Source organism: Tachyglossus aculeatus, chromosome 5, assembly GCF_015852505.1.
Source record: "Tachyglossus aculeatus isolate mTacAcu1 chromosome 5, mTacAcu1.pri, whole genome shotgun sequence".
Taxonomy (NCBI): Eukaryota; Metazoa; Chordata; class Mammalia; order Monotremata; family Tachyglossidae; genus Tachyglossus; species Tachyglossus aculeatus.
The window spans coordinates 8,316,149-8,340,275 of NC_052070.1; the positions used below are offsets into that span (position 1 = coordinate 8,316,149).

A 24,127-nucleotide genomic window follows, 5' to 3' on the forward strand; every position below is an offset into this window, starting at 1 on the left:
ACACTCATTCACTCATTCAATCGTATTTATTGAGCGCTTACAGTGTGCGGAGCACTGGACTAAGCGCTTGGGATGAACAAGTCGGCAACATTCATTCACTCAGTCGTATTTATTGAGAGCTTACTGTGCACAGAGCACTGTACTAAGCGCTTGGGAAGTCCAAGTTGGCAACATCTAGAGACGGTCCCTACCCACCAGTGGGCTCACAGTCTAAAAGGGGGAGACAGAGAACAAAACCAAATATACTAACAAAATAAAATAAATAGAATAGATATGTACAAGTAAAATAAATAAAGTAATAAGTACGTACAGACATATACATTCATTCAATCGTATTTATTGAGTGCTGACTGTGTGCAGAGCACTGTACTAAGCGCTTGAGAAGTCCAAGTTGGCAACATATAGAGACGGTCCCTACCCAACAGTGGGCTCACAGTCTAAAAGGGGGAGACAGAGAACAAAACCAAATATACTAACAAAATAAAATAAATAGAATAGATATGTACAAGTAAAATAAATAAAGTAATAAGTATGTACAGACATATACATTCATTCAATCGTATTTATTGAGTGCTGACTGCGTGCAGAGCACTGGACTAAGCGCTTGGGAAGAACAAGTCGGCAACATTCATTCAGTCGTATTGAGCGCTTACTGGGTGCAGAGTACTGGACTGAGCGCTTGGGAAGCACAGGTCGGCAACATTCATTCATTCAGTCGTATTTATTGAGCGCTTACTGTGTGCAGAGCACTGGACTAAGCGCTTGGGAAGAACAAGTCGGCAACATTCATTCGTTCATTCAATTCTATTTATTGAGTGCTTACTGTGTCCGGAGCACTGGACTAAGCGCTTGGGAAGTCCAAGTTGGCAACATCTAGAGACGGTCCCTACCCAACAGTGGGCTCACAGTCTAGAAGGGGGAGACAGACAACAAGACAAAACAAGTAGACAGGGGTGGGTCAGTACCATCAGAATAAATAATAATAATTGTAATAATGGCATTTATTAAGCGCTTGCTATGTGCAAAGCACTGTTCTGAGCACTGGCGGGGTTACAAGGTGATCAGGTTGTCCCACGTGGGGCTCACAGTCCTCATCCCCATTTTCTAGATGAGGGAACTGAGGCCCAGAGAAGTGAAGTGACTTACCCAAAGTAACACAGCAGACAAGTGGTGGAGGTGGGATTAGAACTCACGACCTCTGACTCCCAAGCCCGGGCTCCTCCCACTGAGCCATGTTAATAATGATGGGATTTGTTAAGCACTTACTATGTGCGAAGCACTGATCTGAGCGCCAGAGGGGGGATACAAAGTGATCAGGTTGTCCCTTGTGGGGCTCACAGTCTTCATCCCCATTTTAATAATAACAATGATGGTATTTAAGCGCTTACTATGTGCAAAGCACTGTTCTAAGCGCTGGGGAGGCTACAAGGTGATCAGGTTGTCCCACCGGGGGCCCACAGTTTTAATCCCCATTTTCCAGATGAGGTCACTGAGGCCCGGAGAAGCGAAGTGACTTGCCCAAAGTCCCCCAGCTGACAGTTGGCGGAGCCGGGATTTGAACCCATGACCTCTGGCTCCAAGGCCCGGGCTCTTTCCACTGAGCCACGCCGCTTCACAGATGAGGTCACTGGGGCCCAGAGAAGTGAAGTGACTTGCCCCAAGTCACTCAGCTGGTAAGGGGCGGAGGCGGGATTAGAACCCACGACCTCTGAATCCCAAGCCCCGGCTCTTGCCACTGAGCCACGCTGCTTCTCTTGGTAAGCAAACAGGCATCAATAGCATTAATTCACTCATTCATTCAATCGTATTTATTGAGCGCTTACTGTGTGCAGAGCACTGGACTGAGCGCTTGGGAAGGACAAGTCGGTAACAGATAAAGACGGTCCCTACCCAACAACGAGACAGGTAGCATCAGAATAGATGAGAAGAATTACAGCTGGATTCAATCATATTTATTGAGCACTTACTGTGTGCAGAGCACTGTACTAAGCATCAGAATAGATCGGAAGAATTACAGCTGGATTCAATCGTATTTATTGAGCGCTTACTGTGTGCAGAGCACAGTACTAAGCACTGTGTGTATTTAAAGAGAAGCAGCGTGGCTCAGCGGAAAGAGCCCAGGCTTTGGAGTCAGTGGTAGTGGGTTCAAATCCCGGCTCCGCCAATTGTCAGCTGTGTGACCTTGGGCAAGTCACTTCACTTCCCTGGGCCTCAGTTACCTCATCTGTAAAATGGGGATGAAGACTGTGAGCCCCCCGTGGGACAACCTGATCACCTTGTATCCCCCCAGTGCTTAGAACAGTGCTTTGCACATGGTAAGCGCTTAATAAATGCCATTATTATTATTATTATTATTATTAAGCACTTGGGAAGTACAAGTTATGCACGTGGATGCACATCATTAACAAAATAAATAGAATAGCAAGTAGGTACAAGTAAAATAAACAGAGTGATAAATCCGTACAGACATATATACAGGGGATGTGGGGAGGGGAAGGAGGTAGGGCGGGGGGGATGGGGAGGGGGAGAGGATGAAGGGGGCTCAGTGTGGGAAGGCCTCCTGGAGGAGGTGAGCTCTCAGGAGGGCTTTGAAGGGAGGAAGAGAGCTAGTTTGGCGGATGTGAGGAGGGAGGGCATTCTGGGCTAGGCGGAGGAAGTGGGCTGGGGGTCATCATCAGTCGTATTTATTGAGCGCTTACTGTGTGGAGAGCACTGTACTAAGTGCTTGGGAAGTACAAGTTGGCAACATCTAGAGACAGTCCCTACCCAACAGTGGGCTCACAGTCTAAAAGGGGGAGACAGAGAACAAAACCAAACATACTAACAAAATAAAATAAATAGAATAGATATGTACAAGTAAAATAAATAAATAAATAGAGTAGTAAATATGTACAGACGTATATGCATATATACAGGTGCTGTGGGGAAGGGAAGGAGGTAAGGTGGGGGGGATGGATGGGGGACGAGGGGGAGAGGAAGGAAGGGGCTCAGTGTGGGAAGGCCTCCTGGAGGAGGTGAGCTCTCACTAGGGCCTTGAAGGGAGGAAGAGAGCGAGCTTGGCGGATGGGCGGAGGGATTGGGGGCATTCCCGGCCCGGGGGAGGATGTGGGCCGGGGGTCGATGGCGGGACGGGCAAAAGCGAGGCCCGTGGAGGAGATCAGTGGCGGAGGAGCGGAGGGTGCGGGCTGGGCTGGACAAGGACAGAAGGGAGGGGAGGGAGGAGGGGGCCAGGGGATGGATGGATGGATGGATGGATGGACAGCCTGGAAGCCCAGGGGGAGGAGTTTCTGCCTGATGCGCAGATTGATTGGGAGCCACTGGAGAGTTTTGAGGAGGGGAGTAACATGCCCAGAGCGTTTCTGGACACAGACAATCCGGGCAGCGGCATGAAGTATGGATTGAAGTGGGGAGAGACACGAGGATGGGAGATCAGAGAGAAGGCTGATGCAGTCGTCCAGACGGGATAGGATGAGAGCTTGAACAAGCAGGGTAGCGGTTTGGATGGAGAGGAAAGGGCGGATCTTGGCAATGTTGCGGACCTGGGACTGGCAGGTTTTGGTGATGGCTTGGATGTGAGGGGTGAGCGAGAGAGCGGAGTCGAGGATAAACCAAGGTTGCGGGCCTGTGAGACGGGAAGGATGGTAGTGCCGTCAACAGAGATGGGAAAGTCAGGGAGAGGGCAGGGTTTGGGAGGGAAGACAAGGAGCTCAGTCTTCGACATGTTGAGCTTTAGGTGGCGGGCAGACATCCAGGTGGAGATGTCCTGAAGGCAGGAGGAGATGCGAGCCTGGAGGGAGGGGGAGAGAGCAGGGGCAGAGATGGAGATCTGGGTGTCATCGGCGTAGAGATGATAGTTGAAGCCGTGGGAGCGAATGAGGTCACCAAGGGAGTGAGTGTAGATCGAGAACAGAAGGGGACCAAGCACTGAACCTTGGGGAACCAATCAATGCCAGCCTTCTCACTCTACCTCCACCTCGTCTAGCTCACTGCCGACCACTCACCCACGACCTGCCCCTGGCCGGGAACACCCTCCCTCTTCCCATCCGAAAGACTCCCCTACTCAACCCTGCCTTCAAAGCCGCCTTATAATCCCGTCTCCTCCAAGAGGCCTTCCCAGACTGAGCCCTCCTCTCCCCTTTCTACCCTCCCGTCTACGCCAACAGCGCTTAGAACAGTGCTTTGCACATAGTAAGCGCTTAATAAATTCTCTCATTATTATGCACTTGTCTGTGGGCCTGTTAAGCCCTTTGAGTTTACACTCGAGACTATGAGCTCATCGTAATAATAATAATAATAATAATAATAATAATAATAATGGCATTTATTAAGTGCTTACTATGTGCAAAGCTCTGTTCTAAGCGCTGGGGAAGTTGCAAGGTGATCAGGTTGTCCCACGGGGGCTCACAGTCTTCATCCCCACTTTACAGATGAGGGAACTGAGGCACAGAGAAGTTAAGTCTGTATATATGTATATATATCCACATGTATATATGTTTGTACATATTTATTACTCTGTTTATTTTACTTGTACATAGCTATTCTATTTATTTTATTTTGTTAGTATGTTTGGTTTTGTTCTCCGTCTCCCCCTTTTAGACTGTGAGCCCACTGTTGGGTAGGGACTGTCTCTAGATGTTGCCAACTTGTACTTCCCAAGCGCTTAGTACAGTGCTCTGCACACAGTAAGCGCTCAATAAATACGATTGATTGATTGATGGATTACGTGACTTGCCCAAAGTCACACAGCTGACAAGCGGCGGAGCCAGGGTTTGAACCCATGACCCCTGACTCCAAAGGCCGGGCTCTTTCCACTGAGCCACGCTGGAATAAATAATAAAATAATGATGGCATTTGTTAAGCACCTACTATGTGCAAAGCACTGTTCTAAGCTCTGGAATGTGTCCGTTATATTGTTTTATTGGCCTCTCCCTAGTGCTTAGTCCGGTGATCAGCACACAATAAGCGCTCAATAAATAGGTTTGACCGACTGACTGTGATCCTCACCCCAGCCCTGTAGCCCTTCTGTCCGTATCCTTCTAATCTACTGTTTTTCTGCCCCTAATTTATTTCAGTGTCGTCTGTTTCTCCCCGTAGACTGTAAGCTCACTGTGGGCAGGGATTGCACATACCAACTCTGTTGCATTGTACTCTCTCTCAAGTGCTTAATAATAATAATGATGATGATGATGATGATGGTGCTTGTTAAGCGCTTACTATGCGCCATCATCATCATCAATCGTATTTATTGAGCGCTTACTGTGTGCAGAGCACTGTACTAAGCGCTTGGGAAGTACAAGTTGGCAACATCTAGAGACGGTCCCTACCCAACAGTGGGCTCACAGTCTAAAAGACTGTGCCAAACACTGTTCTAAGCGCTGGGGTGGATACAAGTTAGGTCAAAGACAGTCCCTGTCCCACCTGAGGCTCATGATCTTAATCCCCATTTTACAGATGAGATAGCTGAGGCCCAGAGAAGAAATAATAATAATAATGTTGGCATTTGTTAAGCGCTTACTATGCGCAAAGCACTGTTCTAAGCGCTGGGGGGGGGATACAAGGTGATCAGGTTGTCCCACGGGGGGCTCACAGGCTTCATCCCCATTTTACAGATGAGGAACTGAGGCTCAGAGAAGTGAAGGGACTTCCCCAAGGTCACACAGCTGACAATCAATCAATCAATCGTATTTATTGAGCGCTTACTATGTGCAGAGCCATTATTATTATTATTATCATTATTCTCTGGGCCTCAGTTCCATCCTCTGGAAAATGGGGATGGAGACTGTCCTTTTTTGATGGCATTTATTAAGCGCTTACTATGTGCAAAGCACTGTTCTAAGCGCAGGGGAGGTTACAAGGAGATCAGGTTGTCCCACGCGGGGCTCACAGTCTTAATCCCCATTTTACAGATGAGGGAACTGAGGCCCAGAGAAGTTACGTGACTTGCCCAAAGTTACACAGCTGATAATTAGCAGAGCTGGGATTTGAACCCATGACCTCTGACTCCAAAGCCCGGGCTCTTTCCACTGAGCCCAGAGATGTGAAGTGACTCGCCCAAGGTCACCCGGCAGACAAGTGGCGGAGTCGGGATTAGAACTCGGGACCTTCTGACTCCCAGGACTGGGCTGTAGCCGTTAAACCGCGCTGCTTCTTAGTCCGTAGTAAGTTCGCAGTAAACGCTCATTAAATATCATAGATTGATCAACTGATTGACTGAAGGAGCTGACAGTCACCAGACCTGTGCAGCGTGGCTCAGTGGAAAGAGCCCGGGCTTTGGAGTCCGGGGTCATGGGTGCGAATCCCAGCTCCACCATTTGTCAGCTGTGTGACTTTGGGCAAGTCACTTCACTTCTCTGGGCCTCAGTTCCCTCATCTGTCAAATGGGGATGAAGACTGGGAGCCCCCCCCGTGGGACAACCTGATCACCTTGTAACCTCCCCAGCGCTTAGAACAGTGCTTTGCACATAGTAAGCGCTTAATAAATGCCATCATTATTATTATTATTATTAAACCTGGCTCTGTGACCTTGGGCAAGTCACTTAGTTTCCCTGGGCCTGGCACTGTATTAAGCGCTGGGGTAGATAGACGCTAAACAGGTCTACAGTCCGTGTCCCACATGGGGCTCATAGTCTTAACCCCCCTTTTCATTCATTCACTCAGTCGTATTTATTGAGCGCTTACTGTGTGCAGAGCACTGTACTAAGCGCTTGGGAAGTACGAGTTGGCAACACGCAGAGACGGTCCCTAACCAACAGCGGACTCACAGGGAACTGAGGCCCAGAGAAGAGACTTTTTTTTTTAAATGGCATTTATTAAGCGCTTACTATGTGCAAAGCACTGTTCTAAGTGCTGGGGGATACAAAGTAATCAGGTTGTCCCACGGGGGGCTCTCAGGTTTCATCCCCATTTTACAGACGAGGGAACTGAGGCCCGGAGAAGTGAAGTGACTTGCCCAAAGTCACACAGCCGACAGTTGGCAGAGTCGGGATTTGAACCCAGGACCTCTGACTCCAAAGCCCGGGCTCTTTCCAAACTTTCCGGACTTGCCCAAGGTGACCCGGGAGACGGAGAGCGGAGCCGGGATTAGAACCCCCTCCCCTAGAATGTAAACTAGTTGCAGGCAGGGAATATGTCTTTGTATTGTTTCATTGCGCTCTCCCAAGCGCTTAGTACAGTGCTCCGCACACAGTAAATGCTTGATAAATAATGAAACAGCTTGTCATAGTGGCTAGAGCGTAGGCCTGGGAGTCAGAAAGTCATGGGTTCTAATCCTGGCTCTGCCACTTGTCTGCTGTGTGACCTTGGGCAGGTCATTGAGAAGCAGCGTGGCTCAGCAGAAAGATCCCGGGCTTTGGAGTCAGAGGCCGTGGGTTCGAATTCCGGCTCTGCCAATTGTCAGCTGTGTGACTTTGGGTAAGTCACTTCACTTCTCTGTGCTTCATTCATTCATTCATTCAATCGTATTTATTGAGCGCTTACTGTGTGCAGAGCACTGGACTAAGCGCTTGGGAAGGACAAGTTGGCAACAGATAGAGCCGGTCCCTACCCAACAGCGGGTTCACAGTCTAGAAGATCAGGTTGTCCCATGTGGGGCTCACAGTTTTCACCCCCATTTTACAGATGGGGGAACTGAGGCCTAGAGAAGTGAAATGACTTGACCAAGGTCACACAGCCGACAATTGGCGGAGCCGGGATTTGAACCCATGACCTCTGACTCCCAAGCCCGGGCTCTTTCCACTGAGCCACACTGCTTCTCTGGGAAGGAGAGAAGAAGAGGGGGCTGGGCATGTGGTTGGGGGAAGGAGGAGAGGGACCGCGGACTAGAGCCCAGTCCTGGGAGTCAGAAGGCCCTGGGTTCTAATCCCGGCTCCGCCTCTTGTCTGCTGTGTGTCCTTGGGCAAGTCACTTCACTACTCTGGGTCTCAGTGACCTCATCTGTAAAATGGGGATGGAGCCTGTGAGGTAGGGACTGTGTCCAACCCGGTTTGCTTGTATCCACCCTAGTGCTTAGCACAGTGCCTGGCACAAAGTAAGCGCCTAACCAATATTGGAGCACTGGAATACTGGATTACCGACTGGATGACTGCATCAGCCTCCTGTGGTCTCCCATCATCCTGTCTCTCCCCACTTCAGTTCCCTCATCTGTAAAATGGGTATGAAGACTGTGAGCCCCCCGTGGGACAACCTGATCACCTTGTAACCTCCCCAGTGCTTAGAATAGTGATTTGCACGTAGTAAGCGCTTAATAAATGCCATTATTATTATTATTATCATTATTCTCTGGGCCTCAGTTCCATCCTCTGGAAAATGGGGATGGAGACTGTCCACCTTTTTTTTTTTTTGATGGCATTTATTAAGCGCTTACTATGTGCAAAGCACTGTTCTAAGCACAGGGGAGGTTACAAGGTGATCAGGTTGTCCCACGGGGGGCTCACAGTCTTAATCCCCATTTTACAGATGAGGGAACTGAGGCCCAGAGAAGTTAAGTGACTTGCCCAGCTGATAATTGGCAGAGCTGGGATTTGAACCCATGACCCCTGACTCCAAAGCCCGGGCTCTTTCCACTGAGCCACGCTGCTTCGCCTTGATTGGCTTGTATCCACCCCCGTACTTAGAACAGCGCCCGGCACATAGTAAGCACTTAATAATAACAATAATAATAATAATGATGACGGTATTTAAGTGCTTACTATGTGCCAAGCACTGTTCTAAGCGCTGGGGGAGATACAAGGTCATCAGGTTGTCCCACATGGGGCTTAACAAATGCCACTATCACTATTATTATTATGAATGTGACTGGCCGATTGAAGACCAGGTCCTTCGGCCTCTTCGGTCTCCCTGGTGCCAGGGTGATAGTCAGTGCCTCAGTCACTGCAATTATTATTAATAATAATAATAATAATAATGGCATTTATTTAGCGCTTACTATGTGCAAAGCACTGTTCTAAGCGCTGGGGAGGTTACAAAGTGATCAGGTTGTCCCACGGGGGGCTCACAGTCTTAATCCCCATTTTACAGATGAGGGAACTGAGGCCCAGAGAAGTTAAGTGACTTGCCCAGCTGATAATTGGCGGAGCTGGGATTTGAACCCACGACCTCTGACTCCAAAGCCCAGGCTCTTTCCACTGAGCCACGCTGCTTCGCCTTGATTGGCTTGTATCCACCCCCGTACTTAGAACAGCGCCCGGCACATAGTAAGCACTTAATAATAATAATAATGATGACGGTAGTTAAGTGCTTACTATGTGCCAAGCACTGTTCTAAGCGCTGGGGGAGATACGAGGTCATCAGGTTGTCCCACATGGGGCTTAACAAATACCACTATCATTATTATTATTATGAATACGGCTGGCCGATTGAAGACCAGGTCCTTCGGCCTCCTCGGTCTGCCTGGTGCCAGGGTGATAGTCAGTGCCTCAGTCACTGCAATTATTATTAATAATAATAATAATAATAATAATGGCATTTATTTAGCGCTTACTATGTGCAAAGCACTGTTCTAAGCGCTGGGGAGGTTACAAAGTGATCAGGTTGTCCCACGGGGGGCTCACAGTCTTAATCCCCATTTTACAGATGAGGTAACTGAGGCCCAGAGAAGTTAAGTGACTTGCCCGAAGTCACACAGCTGATAATTGGCAGAGCAGGGATTTGAACCCATGACCTCTGACTCCAAAGCCCGTGCTCTTTCCACTGAGCCATATTATTATTATTATTATTATTATTATTAAGGAAAGGGCTCAAAATGGGTGAATCGAGCTTGAGAAGGCCTGCTTGTGGGGAGGAGCAAGGAGGGCAAGCCGGAGCGTAGGGCAAAGAGCAAGGAGTGTGAGCTGGCATGTGGTGGGAGGGGAGAGCAGAGAGGTAAGAAGGAGGCAGCCGGGAGAACAGGTGGAGGGTCCGGGCTGGGGGGGGCCGACGGGAGGGCGACGGGCGTCCTGTACATCTCCCCCCCTTCCCTGGTGTTGTGTCACAACAGAGCGTCGGCGGTCGCGGTCGACGTCCCGGGACCGGGAGAGGCGGCGGCGAGAACGCTCCCGCTCGCGGGAAAGAGAGCGGCGACGGAGCCGGTCCCGTTCCCCCCACCGCAGGCGCTCCAGGTCAGACCCCCGGATGGGGATTCCTTCATTCCTTCATTCCGTCGTTTTTATTGAGCGCTTCCTGTGTGCAGAGCACTGGACTAAGCGCTTGGGAAGTACAGATCGGCAACATCTAGGGACGGTCCCTGCCCAACAGTGGGTTCACAGTCTAGAAGGGGTCAAAGCTTACTAAGTGTCAAGCACTGTTCTAAGCGCTGGGGGGGATACAAGTTGTCCCACGTGAGGCTCACAGTCTTCATCCCCATTTTCCAGATGAGGTCACTGAGGCCCAGAGAAGTGAAGTGACTTGCCCAAAGTCACACAGCTGGCAAAGGCAGAGCTGGGATTAGAACCCATGACCTCTGCCTCCCAAGTCTGGGCTCTTTCCACCGAGCCACGCTGCTTCTCTATAGGGGAGGAGCAGGGGTGGGGATCCCCATCCCTATAGGGGATGGGCATGGGGGGGTGATAGGGTGGACTCCTCCCCGCCACCTGCTTGATCACCTTGTATCCCCCCCAGCGCTTAGAACAGTGCCTCATCATCATCATCATCAATCGTATTTATTGAGCGCTTACTATGTGCAGAGCACTGTACTAAGCGCTTGGGAAGTACAAATTGGCAACACATAGAGACAGTCCCTACCCAACAGTGGGCTATAGTAAGCGCTTAACAAATCAATCAGTCATATTTATTCATCATCATCATCATCAATCGTATTTATTGAGCGCTTACTGTGTGCAGAGCACTGTACTAAGCGCTTGGGAAGTACAAATTGGCAACATATAGAGACGGTCCCTGCCCAACAGCGGGCTCACAGTCTAAAAGGGGGAGACAGAGAACAAAACCAAACATACTAACAAAATAAAATAAATAGAATAGATATGTACAAGTAAAATAAATAAATAAATAGAGTAATAAATATGTACAAACATATATACAGGTGCTGTGGGGAAGGGAAGGTGAGCGCTTACCGTGTGCAGAGCACTGTACTAAGCGCTTGGGAAGTACAAGTTGGCAACATATAGAGACAGTCCCTACCCAACAGTGGGCTCACAGTCTAAAAGAGTGGGCTCACAGTCTCAAACGAATGCCATCATTATTATTATTATTACCTGAGATGGGGGTCCCCAGGCCTGCAGCACCTCTGGAAGAGGGAGAAGCCACGGAAAGCGCGGCAGGTGGCACCGTGTTCTCCCGTCTGCACTGCCCGACTTGGTTGGGCGCGGGGACTTGGTGGTGGCCGAGTGGCTTCCGGGACCGGTGGTCTCTGGCGGCCGGCTTCTCCGCAGGGAGCGAGAGGATTCTCCTGAGGGAGAGCGGGTGGGTTCCCCCCCGGGGAGCGGACAGGGAGCCATCTTGTTCCCCTCAGGGAGAGTGAGCGGGTTTCCCTCAGGGAGATTGGGCGGGTTTCCCTCGGAGAGAGAGTGGGATCCCCCCAGGGAGTGGGTGGACTCCCCTCAGGGAGAACGGACGGGTTCCCCTCAAAGGAGAGTGGGTGGGCTTCCCTCAGGGATAGGGCAGGTTCTCCTCAGGAAGACCCGGTGGGGTCCCCTCAGAAATAGGGTGTGGGTTCCCCTCAAGGGAGAATGGGCGGGTTTCCCTCAGGGAAATTGGACGGGGTCCCCCCAGGTAGTGGGCGGACTTCCCTCAAGGAGAGCGGGTGGATTTCCCTCAGGGAGAGGGAGTGGGTTCCCCTGTTCAGGGGTGAGTGGATCTCCCCTTAGGGAGAGCGAGGGGGTTCCCCGCAGGAAGACTGGGCAGGTTTCCCTCAGGGAGAGCAGGTGGGTTTCCCTCAGGGAGAGCGGGCAAGTTTCCCTCATGGAGTTTGGGCGGGTTCCCCTTAGGGAGAGCGGGCAAGTTCTCAGGGAGAGAAGGTGGGTTTCCCTCAGGGAGAGCAGGTGGGTTCTTCTCTGGGAGAGTGGGCAGGTTCCCCTCAGGGAGATTGGGCGGATTTCCCTCAGGGAGAGTGGGTGGGTTCCCCTCCAGGGAGAGCGGGTGAGTTCCCCTCCAGGTAGAGCAGGTGAGTTCCCCTCCAGGGAGAGCGGGTGGACTCCCCTCAGGGAGAGCGGGTGGGTTTCCCTCAGGGAGAGCGGGCAAGTTTCCCTCATGGAGAGTGGGCGGGTTCCCCTCCAGGGAGAGTGGGCGGGTTCCCCTCCAGGGAGAGCGGGTGAGTTCCCCTCCAGGGAGAGCCGGCGAGTTCCCCTCCAGGGAGAGCGGGTGGACTCCCTTCCAGGGAGAGCGGGTGGACTCCCCTCAGGGAGAGCGGGCAGGTTCCCCTCAGGGAGAGCAGGCGGGTTTCCCTCAGGGAGAGTGGGCAAGTTTCCCTCATGGAGTGTGGGCGGGTTCCCCTCAGGGAGAGTGGACGGGTTCCCCTTAGGGAGAGCGGGTGGACTCCCCTCAGGGAGAGCGGGCGGGTTCCCCTCAGGGAGAGCGGGCGGGTTTCCCTCAGGGCGAGCGGGCAAGTTTCCCTCATGGAGTCTGGGCAGGTTCCCCTCAGGGAGAGCGGATGGGTTCCCCTTAGGGAGAGCAGGTGGGTTCCCCCTAGGGAGGGTGGGTGGATTCCCCTCAGGGAGAGCAGGCGGGTTCCTCTCAGAGCAGGCAAGTTCTCCTCAGGGAGAGAAGGTGGGTTTCCCTCAGGGAGAGTGGGTGGGTTCCTCTTAGGAAGAGTGGGCAGGTTTCCCTCAGGGAGAGCGGGTGAATTCCCCTCAGGGAGAGTGGGCGGGTTCCCCTCAGGGAGAGAGGGCAAGTTTCCCTCATGGAGTGTGGTCGGGTTCCCCTCAGGGAGAGCGGGTGGGTTCCCCTCAGGGAGAGCAGGCGGGTTCCCCTCAGGGAGAGCAGGCGGGTTCCCCTCAGGGAGAGCAGGCAAGTTTCCGTCATGGAGTGTGGTCGGGTTCCCCTCAGGGAGAGCGGGTGGGTTCCCCTTAGGGAGAGCGGGCGGGTTCCCCTCAGGGAGAGCGGGCGGGTTCCCCTTAGGGAGAGCGGGCGGGTTCCCCCTAGGGAGGGTGGGCGGGTTCCCCTCAGGGAGAGCGGGCGGGTTCCTCTCAGGGAGAGCAGGCAAGTTCTCCACAGGGAGAGAAGGTGGATTTCCCTCAGGGAGAGCGCATGGGTTTCCCTCAGGGAGAATGGATGGGTTCCACTCAGGGAGAGTGGGCAGACTCCCCTCAGGGGGAGTGGGTGGGTTCCCCTCAAGGGAGAGCAGGTGGGTTCCTCTTAGGGAAAGTGGGTGGCTTTCCCTCAGGGAGAGCAGATGGGTTCCCCTCAGGGAGAGCGGGTGGGTTCCCCTCAGGGAGAGTGGGTGGGTTCCCCTCAGGGAGAGCGGGCGGGTTCCCCTCAAGGGAGAGCGGGCGGGTTCCCCTCAAGGGAGAGTGGGTGGGTTCCCCTCAAGGGAAAGTGGGTGGGTTCCCCTCAAGGGAGAGTGGGTGGGTTCCCCTCAAGGGAGAGTGGGTGGGTTCCTCTTAGGGAGAGCGGGCGGGTTCCCCTCAGGGAGAGCGGATGGGTTCCCCTCCCGGACATCAGGTGGGTTCCCCTCAGGGAGAGTGGGCAAGTTCTCCTCAGGGAGAGAAGGTGGGTTCCTCTTAGGGAAAGTGGGTGGCTTTCCCTCAGGGAGAGCAGATGGGTTCCCCTCAGGGAGAGCGGGTGGGTTCCCCTCAGGGAGAGTGGGTGGGTTCCCCTCAGGGAGAGCGGGCGGGTTCCCCGTAGGGAGGGCGGGTGGGTTCCCCTCATTGAAGCAGTGTGACTCAGTGGAAAGAGCCCGGGCTTTGGATTCAGAGTTCATGGGTTCGAATCCCGGCTCCGCCAATTGTGAGCTGTGTGACTTTGGGCAAGTCACTTAACATCTCTGGGCCTCAGTTACCTCATCTGTAAAATGGGGTTGAAGACTGTGAACCCCCCCGTGGGACAACCTGATCACCTTGTAACCTCCCCAGTGCTTAGAACAGTGCTTTGCACATAGTAAGCGCTTAATAAATGCCATTATTATTATTATTATTATTATTATTATTGAGAGTGGGCAAGTTCTCCTCAGGGAAAGATGGTGGGTTCCTCTTAGGGAGGGCAGGCGGGTTCCTCCCAGGGAGCGGACAGGGAGCCGGCGGGTTCTCCTCAGGGAGCGAGTGGGTTCCCCTCGGGGAACAAGCGGGTCTCCCTCCGGGACCCCCTCCCTTCGTCTCCGTGTCCGGCCCATCCTCCCCAGGGCGGGCTTCTCCTCCGTTCTGTCCGGGGCTGAGGCGGCCACCTCCCCATCGCCAGGTCTCCGAGAAGGCACCGATCCTCGTCCCCATCCCCTTCCCGCCCAAAAGAGAGAAGAGATGACGAGAAGAAAGACACGAAGGACGGGAAAGGCAAAGAGCGGCAGATTACGGGTAAGAAGCCTAGGGGCGACTGGTAGCGGGAGTCGGGGGGGAATAGGGAGGGAATGGGGGGCATTGGACACTTTGGGATTTTCCCGGAATTAAGGGTTGGGACACAACTGCAGCCTAGTGGACAGAGCCTCCGCCTGGGAGTCAGAAGGACCTGGGTTCTAATCCACTTAATAATAATAAGAATTTCATTGAAGCGCTTACTATGTGCAAAGCACTGTTCTAAGCGCTGGGGGCGTGGCTCAGTGGAAAGAGCCCGGGCTTTGGAGTCAGAGGTCATGGGTTCAAATCCCGGCTCCACCAATTGTCAGCTGTGTGACTTTGGGCAAGTCACTTCACTTCTCTGTGCCTCAGTTACTTCATCTGTAAAATGGGAATGAAGACTGTAAGCCCCCTGTGGGACAACCTGATCACCTTGTAACCTCCCCAGCACTTAGAACAGTGCTTTGCACGTAGTAAGTGCTTAATAAATACCATTATTATTATTATTATTATTATTATTAATTATGCAAGGTGATCAGGTTGTCCCACGTGGGGCTCACAGTCTTCACCCCCATTTTCCAGATGAGGTCACTGAGGCCCAGAGAAGTGAACTCCACCGCTTGTCAGCTGTGTGACCTTGGGCAAGTCACTTGACTTCTCTGTGCCTCAGTTCCCTCATCCGTCAAATGGGGATGAAGACTGTGAGCCCACATGGGACAACCTGATGACCTTGTGTCTCCCCAAGCGCTTAGAACAATGCTTTGCACATAGTAAGCGCTTAATAAATGCCATTATAAAAAAAAGTGACTTGCTCAAGGTCACACAACACCCAAGTGGCGGAGCCAGGATTAGAACCCGTGACCTATGGCCCCCAAGCCCGGGCTCTTTCCACTGAGCCACGCTGCTTCTCTTAGCCACGGTCTGCTGTGTGACCTCAGGCAAGTCACTTTACTTCTCTGGGCCTCAGTTCGCTCATCTGTCAAATGGGGATTGAGACCGTGAGCCCCACGTGAGACTGCGTCCAACCCCATTTGCTGCTATCTACCCCAGCGCTTACTACAGTGCCTGGCACATAGTAAGCGCTTAACAAATGCCGTAATTATTATCATTATCATTATTATTACTACTCTCTGGGCCTCATCTGAAAAATGGGGATTGAGATTGCGAACCCAACGTGGTACAGGGACCGTGCCCGACCTGATTACTTTGTAGGTCTCCCATTGCTTAGAACAGTGCCTGGCACATAGTAAGCGCTTAACAACAACAACAACAACAACAACAACAACAAAAAGCTGATTTCTTCTCAGCAGTGTAGCGGAAGGAACCCCGGCCTTTTGTCTCTTCGCCGTTTTTCCATTTTCTCTTCCCGCTCTCTGAAGGGTTCGGTTTTCTTTTTGCAGAAGAAGACTTGGAGGGCAAAACCGAAGAAGAAATCGAAATGATGAAATTAATGGGATTTGCTTCTTTTGACACCACTAAAGTAAGTGCGGCGTGTGTTTCACCGGGTAGAAGCGAAAGCACCCTATCGATAGGGAATTTCGGGACACCCGGCCTGGGTTCGAATCCCGGCTCCGCCGCGTGTCTGCTGTGTGACCTTGGGCGAGTCACTTCACGTCTCTGGGGCCTCGGTTGCCTCATCTGGAAAATGGGGGTGAGGACTGTGAGCCCCCGAGTGGGACAGGGACCGTGTCCAACCTGGATCTACCCCAGAACTTAGTACAGTGCCTGGCGCATAGTAAGCAGCGTGGCTCAGTGGAAAGAGCAGGGGCTTGGGAGTCACAGATCTTGGGTTCGAATCCCGCCTCCCCCACATGTCTGCTGTGTGGCCTTGGGCAAGTCACTTCACTTCTCTGTGCCTCAGTTCCCTCATCTCTAAAATGGGGATTAAGACTGTGAGCCCCACGTGGGACAACCTCATCTCCTTGTATTCCCCCCAGCGCCTAGAACAGTGCTTTGCACATAGTAAGCACTTAACAAATACCAACATTATTATTATTATTATTATTATTATTATTGTTATTAAGTGCTTAACAATTACCATTTAAAATAGGAAAGACAAAATACTTTCAGGCAGATGCTAGTGGGAAGAGAAGTGTATCGGGAAAAATTTCCCTCTATCACGCAGTGCGTTCATTCAGTGCAGTTCAATTGTATTTATTGGGCACCTACTTACTGTATGCAGAGCACTGTACTAGAGAAGCAGCGTGGCTCAGTGGAAAGAGCCCGGGCTTTGGAGTCAGAGGTCATGGGTTCAAATCCTGACTCTGCCAATTGTCAGCTGTGTGACTTTGGGCAAGTCACTTGACTTCTCTGGGCCTCAGTTCCCTCATCTGTAAAATGGGGATTAAGACTGTGAGCCTGCCTTGGGACAACCTGATCACCTTGTAACCTCTCCAGGGGTTAGAACAGTGCTTTGCACATAGTAACCGCTTAATAAATTCCATTATATTATTATTATTACTATTACTATTATTATTATTATTATTATTACTAAGGGAAGCACTCTACAATTAATCAATCAATCATATTTATTGAGCGCTTACTGTGTGCAGAGCACTGTACTAAGTGCATTGTACTAAGTGCTTCTCTACAGTAGAGAAGCAGCGTGGCTTAGTGGCAAGAGCCTGGTCCCGGCTTCGCCACTTATCAGCTGTGTGACTTTGGGCAAGTCACTTCAGTTCTCTGGGCCTCAGTTCCCTCATCTGGAAAATGGGGATGAAGACTGTGAGCCCCACATGGGACAGCCTGATGACTCTGTATCTCCCCCAGCGCTTAGAACAGTGCTCGGCACATAGTAAGCACTTAACAAATACCATCATTATTACTAAGGGCTTGGGAGAGGACAATCGAACAATATACAGACACATCCCCTGCCCATAATGACAGTCGTATGTGTTCTCAAACTGAAGATTTTCTATTTTTGAAGCCAGAGAGATCGGTAGGCTTATATTACTCCGCCCAAAGAACTCGAGTCTCCAACTCCAACCACCTCCATTTCTTTTGCTTAGAACAGTGCTTTGCACATAGTAAGCGCTTAACAAATATCATCATTATTGTTATTATTATTATTTTGCAAAGGCACAGAACCCCTCGGTTTCCTTTTTTGAGCGGACTGCGAGAAAGGAATTCCATTCCTGGCCGTCTTTCCCTCTGACCTCTCGTTGGAAACTAAAGACACCTGTGACGTCCTCGGGCTCTCGTTGGCGTGAGCACGGCCAGAGGAGGGGGAGCCCGTTGTTGGGTAGGGACCGTCTCTCTATGTTGCCGACTTGTCCTTCCCAAGCGCTTAGTCCAGTGCTGTGCACACAGTAAGCGCTCAGTAAATACGATTGAATGAATGAGTGAGAAGCCGAGTATTATCTAGCAGATCTCCTGAGGTGGGGCTGTTTTTTTCGTAGAGAATGTAAATAATAATAATAATAATAATGATAGCATTTATTAAGCGCTTACTATGTGCAAAGCACTGTTCTAAGCGCTGGGGAAGTTACAAGGTGATCAGGTTGTCCCACGGGGGGCTCACAGTCTTAATCCCCATTTTACAGATGAGGTAACTGAGGCACAGAGAAGTGAAGTGACTTGCCCAAAGTCACACAGCTGACAAGTGGCGGAGCCGGGATTCAAACCCATGACCTCTGACTCCAAAGCCCGGGCTCTTTCCACTGAGCCACGCTGTTTTCAATGTACCCCGGGGTTTGCAAGAGAAGCAGAATGGCTCAGTGGAAAGAGCCCGGGCTTGGGAGTCAGAGGTCACGGGTTCTAATCCCGGCTCCGCCACTCGTCAGCTGTGTTGCTGTGGGCAAGTCCCTTCACTTCTCTGGGCCTCAGTTACCTCATCTGTAAAAAAAAAAAAAAAAAATGGGGATGAAGACTGTGAGCCCCACGGGGGGCAACCTGATCACCTTGTATCCTCCCCAGCGCTTTGAACAGTGCTTTGCACATAGTAAGTGCTTAATAAATGCCATCATTATTATTAGAGGATGAACCTCTTTGGTATAAAAGGGACGTAGTGTATTTTTCTTGTATTTGAGTGTGGAAGGTATTTAGAGAGAAGAAGCAGGGTGACTTAGTGCCTAGAACCTGAGTGTGGGAATCGGAAGGACCTGGGTTCTAATCCTGATGCCCCCCCCACCCCCACCCCCACTACTGGTCTGCAGAGAGACCTTGGATAAGTCACTTCCCCCGCCTCAGTTCCCTCATCCGCAGGATGGGGTGTGACCCCTTGTGGGCCGGGGACCGTGTCCAACCTGATGAACTTGTGTCCACCCCAGCGCTTAGTAAAGTGTCTGGAACCTAGGAAGTGCTTAACAAATACCATTCAAAAATAAAAAACCCGTAGAGCTGTGCCACTTGCCTGCCGGGTGACCTCGAGCAAGTCATTTCTCTGTGCCTCAGTCTCCTCTTCTGTAAAATGGGGGCTAAATACCCGTGTGACCAACCTGATTATCTTTGATGTTCCTTAGTGCTTAGTGCCGTGCTTGGCATATGCTGAGCAACACTATCTCCTGGGTACTTACTGGGTGCAGAGCATTGTACTAAGCACTTGAAGAACAAATAATAATAATGATGGCATTTTGTTAAGCGTTTACTATGTGCAAAGCACTGTTCTAAGCGCTGGGGAGGATACAAGGTGATCAGGTTGTCCCACAGGGGCTCACAGTCTTAATCCCCATTTTACAGATGAGGTCACTGAGGCACAGAGAAGTGAAGTGACTTGCCCAAAGTCACACAGCTGACAATTGGAGGAGCCGGGAGTTGAACCCATGAACCCATAGTAAACGTGTAACAAATACCACAAGTGTTATTATCATTATCATCATAATTATGTGTTTAGGGGTTTGTTTTATTTCCCTGCATTAGTGTTTCTTCCAAACAGGTCGATTTAGAGGTCGTGGGTTCTGATCCCATCTCCGCCACTTGTCAGGTGTGTGACTTTGGGCAAGTCACTTAACTTCTCTGTGCCTCAGTTACCTCATCTGGAAAATGGGGATTAAGACTGTGAGCCCCACAGGGGACAACCTGATCACCTTGTATCCTCCCTAGCGCTTAGAACAGTGCTTTGCACATAGTAAGCAAGTCACTTCCCTTCTCTGGGCCTCAGTGACCTCATCTGGAAAATGGGGATCAAGACTGTGAGCCCCAAGTGGGACAAACTAATAGTAATCATAATGATGGCATTTGTTAAGTGCTTACTATGTGCCAAGCACCGCTCTAAGCACTGGAGGGGATACAAGGGAATCAGGTTGTCCCACATGGGGCTCACAGTCTTAATCCCCATTTTCCAGGTGAGGTCACTGAGGCCCAGAGAAGTCAAGTGACTTGCCCCAAGTCACACAGCTGACAAGTGGCGGAGCCGGGATTTGAACCCATGACCTCTGACTCCCGAGCCCGGGCTCTTTCCACTGAGCCATAACCTTGTATGTACCCCAGCGCTTAGAACAGTGCATGGCACGTAGTAAGCGCTTAGCAAATACCAAGATTATTATTATTAAAGAAGCAGTGTGGCCTAGTAGAAAGAGCCCAGGCCCGGAGTCAGAGGACTGGGGTCTGATCCCGGCTCCGCCAGCTTGTCTGCTGGGTGACCTTGGGCAAGTCACTTGGCTTCTCTGGGCCTCAGTTTCCTCCTTTGCCAAATAGGGATTCGATACCTGTTCTCCCCCTTCCTTAGACTGTGAGCCCCTATGTGGGACTTGATTAGCTTGTATTTTTCCGATGCTTAGTATAGTGCTTGAGAAGCAGCGTGGCTCAGTGGAAAATCAATCAGTCGTATTTATTGAGCGCTTACTGTGTGCAGAGCACTGTACTAAGCGCTTGGGAAGTACAAGTTGGCAACATATAGAGACGGTCCCTACCCAACAGTGGGCTCGCAGTCTAAAAGGAAAAGAGCCCGGGCTTTGGAGTCAGAGGTCATGGGTCCAAATCCCGGCTCCGCCAACTGTCAGCTGGGTGACTCTGGGCAAGTCACTTCACTTCTCTGGGCCTCAGTTCCCTCATCTGTAAAATGGGGATTAAAACTGTGAGCCCCACCGTGGGACAACCTGATCACCTTGTAACCTCCCCAGCGCTTTGAACAGTGTTTCGCACATAGTAAGCGCTTAACAAACGCCATTACTATTATTATTATTATACATAGTAAGCGTTTAACAAATATCTTTAAAATAGCAAAAAGAACCCAGGCCCTCCGTTTAAAGTCAGTTTTGGCAGGTGCAGTTCAATTGCTCAGGAGCGATGTAAAGGGGAGACTTATTTAATTTTCGAACCAGAGAAGCGGTGTTGCCTAGTGGCTAGAGCCCGGGCCTTGGAGGCAGAAGGATCTGGGTTCTAATCCCGGCTCAACTGCTTTTCCGCTGGGTGAGGTTGGGTAAGTCACTTCACTTCTCTGGGCCTCAGTTCCCTCAGCTGTAAAATGGGGTTGAAGACGGAGAGCCCCACGGGGGACAGGGACTGTGTCCAACCCGATTGCTTTGCGTCTGTCCCAGTTCTCAGAACAGCGTCTCTCGCACGGTAACTGTTTAAATATCATAAATTTAAAAAAACAGATGCATGACCTTGGACGAGTCACTTGTCTGAGCCTCAGTTTCCTCATCTGGATAAGGGGGACTCAGCCAGTCTTCTAGGCTGTGAGCCCACTGTTGGGTAGGGACCGTCTCTATATGTTGCCAACTTGGACTTCCCAAGCGCTTAGTACAGTGCTGTGCACACAGTAAGCGCTCAGTAAATACGATTGAATGAATGGTGGCATCGACCGAGCGCTTACTAGGCACACAGCACCATACGTCAGAGAAGCAGCGTGGCTCAATGGAAAGAGCCCAGGCTTTGGAGTCAGAGGTCATGGGTTCAAATCCCAGCTCTGCCACTTGTCAGCTGGGTGACTTTGGGCAAGTCACTTCACTTCTCTGGGCCTCAGTGACCTCATCTGTAAAATGGGGATAAGACTGTGAGTCCCCTGGGGGACAACCTGATCGCCTTGTAGCCTCCCCAGCGCTTAGAACAGAGCTTTGCACATAGTAAGTGCTTAATAAATGCCATCATTATTATTATTATTATTATTATTATACCCCGTGCTGGGGAGAGAGTACAGTCCAAAAAATGAGTTAGCGGCCATGTTCCCTGCTTATATCGAACTTCCCCAACTTACCGAACTGTTAGCCCGGTGTGTGTAGGGATTGTCTCTCTCTATTACTGAATTGTACTTTCCAAGCGCTTAGTACAGTGCTCTGCATACGGTAAGTGCCTCTGCCACTTGTCACCTGTGTGACCTTGGGCAAGTCACTTCACTTCTCTGGGCCTCAGTTCCCTCATCTGTAAAATGGGGTTTCAGACTGTGAGCCCCAAATGGGACAACCTGATTACCTTGTATCTCCCCCACGCTTAGAACAGTGTTTTGTACATAGTAAGCGCTTAACAAATGCCATTATTATTATTATTAATTATTATTATTATATTAATTATTTTATTTAAATATATTATATATTACAATGGCTTAACAAATGCCATCATTATCATTATATTAATTATTATATTAATTATTATTAATTATCATTATTTATTAATACTATTGAATGAATCTAGAAGGGACGACTCAGTCGCTGTCGCCAGTCATTCGTATTTATTGAGCCCTTACCATGCGCAGAGCACTGTACTAAGCGCTTGGAAGAGTACGGTATAAAAATATGACCGACTCAGTCCCTGCCCACAATGAGCCCTCCTCCTTATCCCCAAGAGAGGATGTCCGGCCTGATCTAGAATAATAATGATGATGATAATAATAATAATAATGGTATTTATTAAGCGCTTACTATGTGCCAGGCACTGATCTAAGCGCTGGCATAGATACAAGGTAATCAGGTTGTCCCACGTGGGGCTCACAGTCTTCATCCCCATTTGACAGATGAGGGAACTGAGGCCCAGAGGATTAGAACCCACAACCTCTGACTCTCAAGCCCGGGCTTTTGCCACTAGGCCAATATGCTCCTCTTATAGAGCGTGGGCCTGGAGTCAGAAGGTCATAATAATAATAATGGCATTTATTAAGCGCTTACTATGTGCAAAGCACTGTTCTAAGCACTGGGGAGGTTACAAGGTGATGAGCTAGTCCCACGGGGGGCTCACAGTCTTAATCCCCATTTGACAGATGGGGGAACTGAGGCGCAGAGAAGTGAAGTGACTTGCCTAGAGTCACCCAGCTGACAAGTGGCGGGATTTGAATCCATGACCTCTGACTCCAAAGCCCGGGCTCTTTCCTCTGAGCCACGCTAATAATGATGGGATTTGTTAAGCGCTTACTACACGCTGAGCGCTGTTCTAAGCACTGGGGCAGATAGAAGGTGATCAAGTTGCTTGATACGTTGCTAGCTTGTACTTCCCAAGCGCTTAGTACAGTGCTGTGCACACAGTAAGCACTCAATAAATGCGATTGATTGATTGATTGATTGTCCCACATGTCTGCTTCTCCGCTTGTCACGGGTTCTAGTCCCGCCCCTGCCGCTTATCTGCCGTGTGCCCTCGGCAGGCCACTTCCCTTCTCTGGGCCTCGGTTCCCTCATCTATAAAATGGGGATGGAGACCGTGAGCCCCGTACGGGACAGGGACCGTGTCCCACCCGATCTGCTTGGATCCGCCCCGGCGCTTAGAGCAGCGCCTGGCACGTAGTGAGCGCCTCACGAGTGCCGTAATTATTATTATTGATGGATCGATTGCCTGATGGCGCATAGGACTTTTAGACTGTGAGCCCGCTGCTGGGTAGGGACTGTCTCTAGATGTTACCAACTTGTACTTCCCAGGTGCTTAGTACAGTGCTCTGCACGCAGTAAGCGCTCAATAAATACGATCGATGATAGGAAGGGTCCAACAGATAGGACGGTGATGAGGAGGAGGATTTTCAAGTCAACGTCCAACGGCCTTCTTGATCTGTTTTTCAGGGGAAGAAGGTGGGCGGCTCAGTGAATGCTTATGCCATCAACGTGTCTCAGAAGAGGAAATACAGGTAGGTCTATTTCCCCTCCCATCCCGCCGCCAAACCGCGGCACGGACCCCCAGACTAGGCGCTTAAAACGGCAGCTGTGCGCTTAGTACAGTGCCTGGCACATAATAAGTGCCTAACCGTGTAAGAGAAGCAGCGTGGCTTAGTGGAAAGCGCCCGGGCTTGGGAGTCAGAGGACGCGGCTTCCAATCCCAGCTCCGCCACTTCAGTCATTCATTCAGCGCGGCTCAGTGGAACGAGCCCGGGCTTTGGAGTCCGAGGTCATGGGTTCAAATCCCGGCTCCGCCAACCGTCAGCTGGGTGACTTCGGGCGAGTCGCTTCACTTCTCTGGGCCCCAGTTCCCTCGTCTGTAAAATGGGGATTAAAACTGTGATCAGCGCGGCTCAGTGGAAAGAGCCCGGGCTTTGGAGTCCGAAGTCATGGGTTCAAATCCCGGCTCCACCAACCGTCAGCTGGGTGACTTCGGGCGAGTCGCTTCACTTCTCTGGGCCCCAGTTCCCTCGTCTGTAAAATGGGGATTAAAACTGTGAGCCCCCGTGGGACAGCCGAATCAACTTGTAACCTCCCCAGCGCTTAGAACAGTGCTTTGCACGCAGTAAGCGCTTAACAAATACCATTCTTATTTTAGTATTATTTATTCAGTGTATTTATTGAGCGCTTATTATGTGCAGAGCACCTGTCTGCTGTGTGACCCCGGGCAAGTCACTTCACTTCTCTGGGCCTCAGTTCCCT

General features: G+C 50.9%; 1 protein-coding gene across 1 annotated transcript in view; it reads left to right on the plus strand.

Moving 5' to 3' along the window:
- The window catches only part of SNRNP27 (small nuclear ribonucleoprotein U4/U6.U5 subunit 27), a 30,028-nt gene that overhangs the window by 702 nt on the left and 5,199 nt on the right, over positions 1-24,127 (plus strand). Inside the window, exons 2-5 of the mRNA XM_038747182.1 lie at positions 9,974-10,094; positions 14,323-14,435; positions 15,815-15,894; positions 23,333-23,397. Coding sequence (XP_038603110.1) covers positions 9,974-10,094; positions 14,323-14,435; positions 15,815-15,894; positions 23,333-23,397 — 379 coding nt within the window. The remainder of the gene's footprint in view (positions 1-9,973; positions 10,095-14,322; positions 14,436-15,814; positions 15,895-23,332; positions 23,398-24,127) is intronic.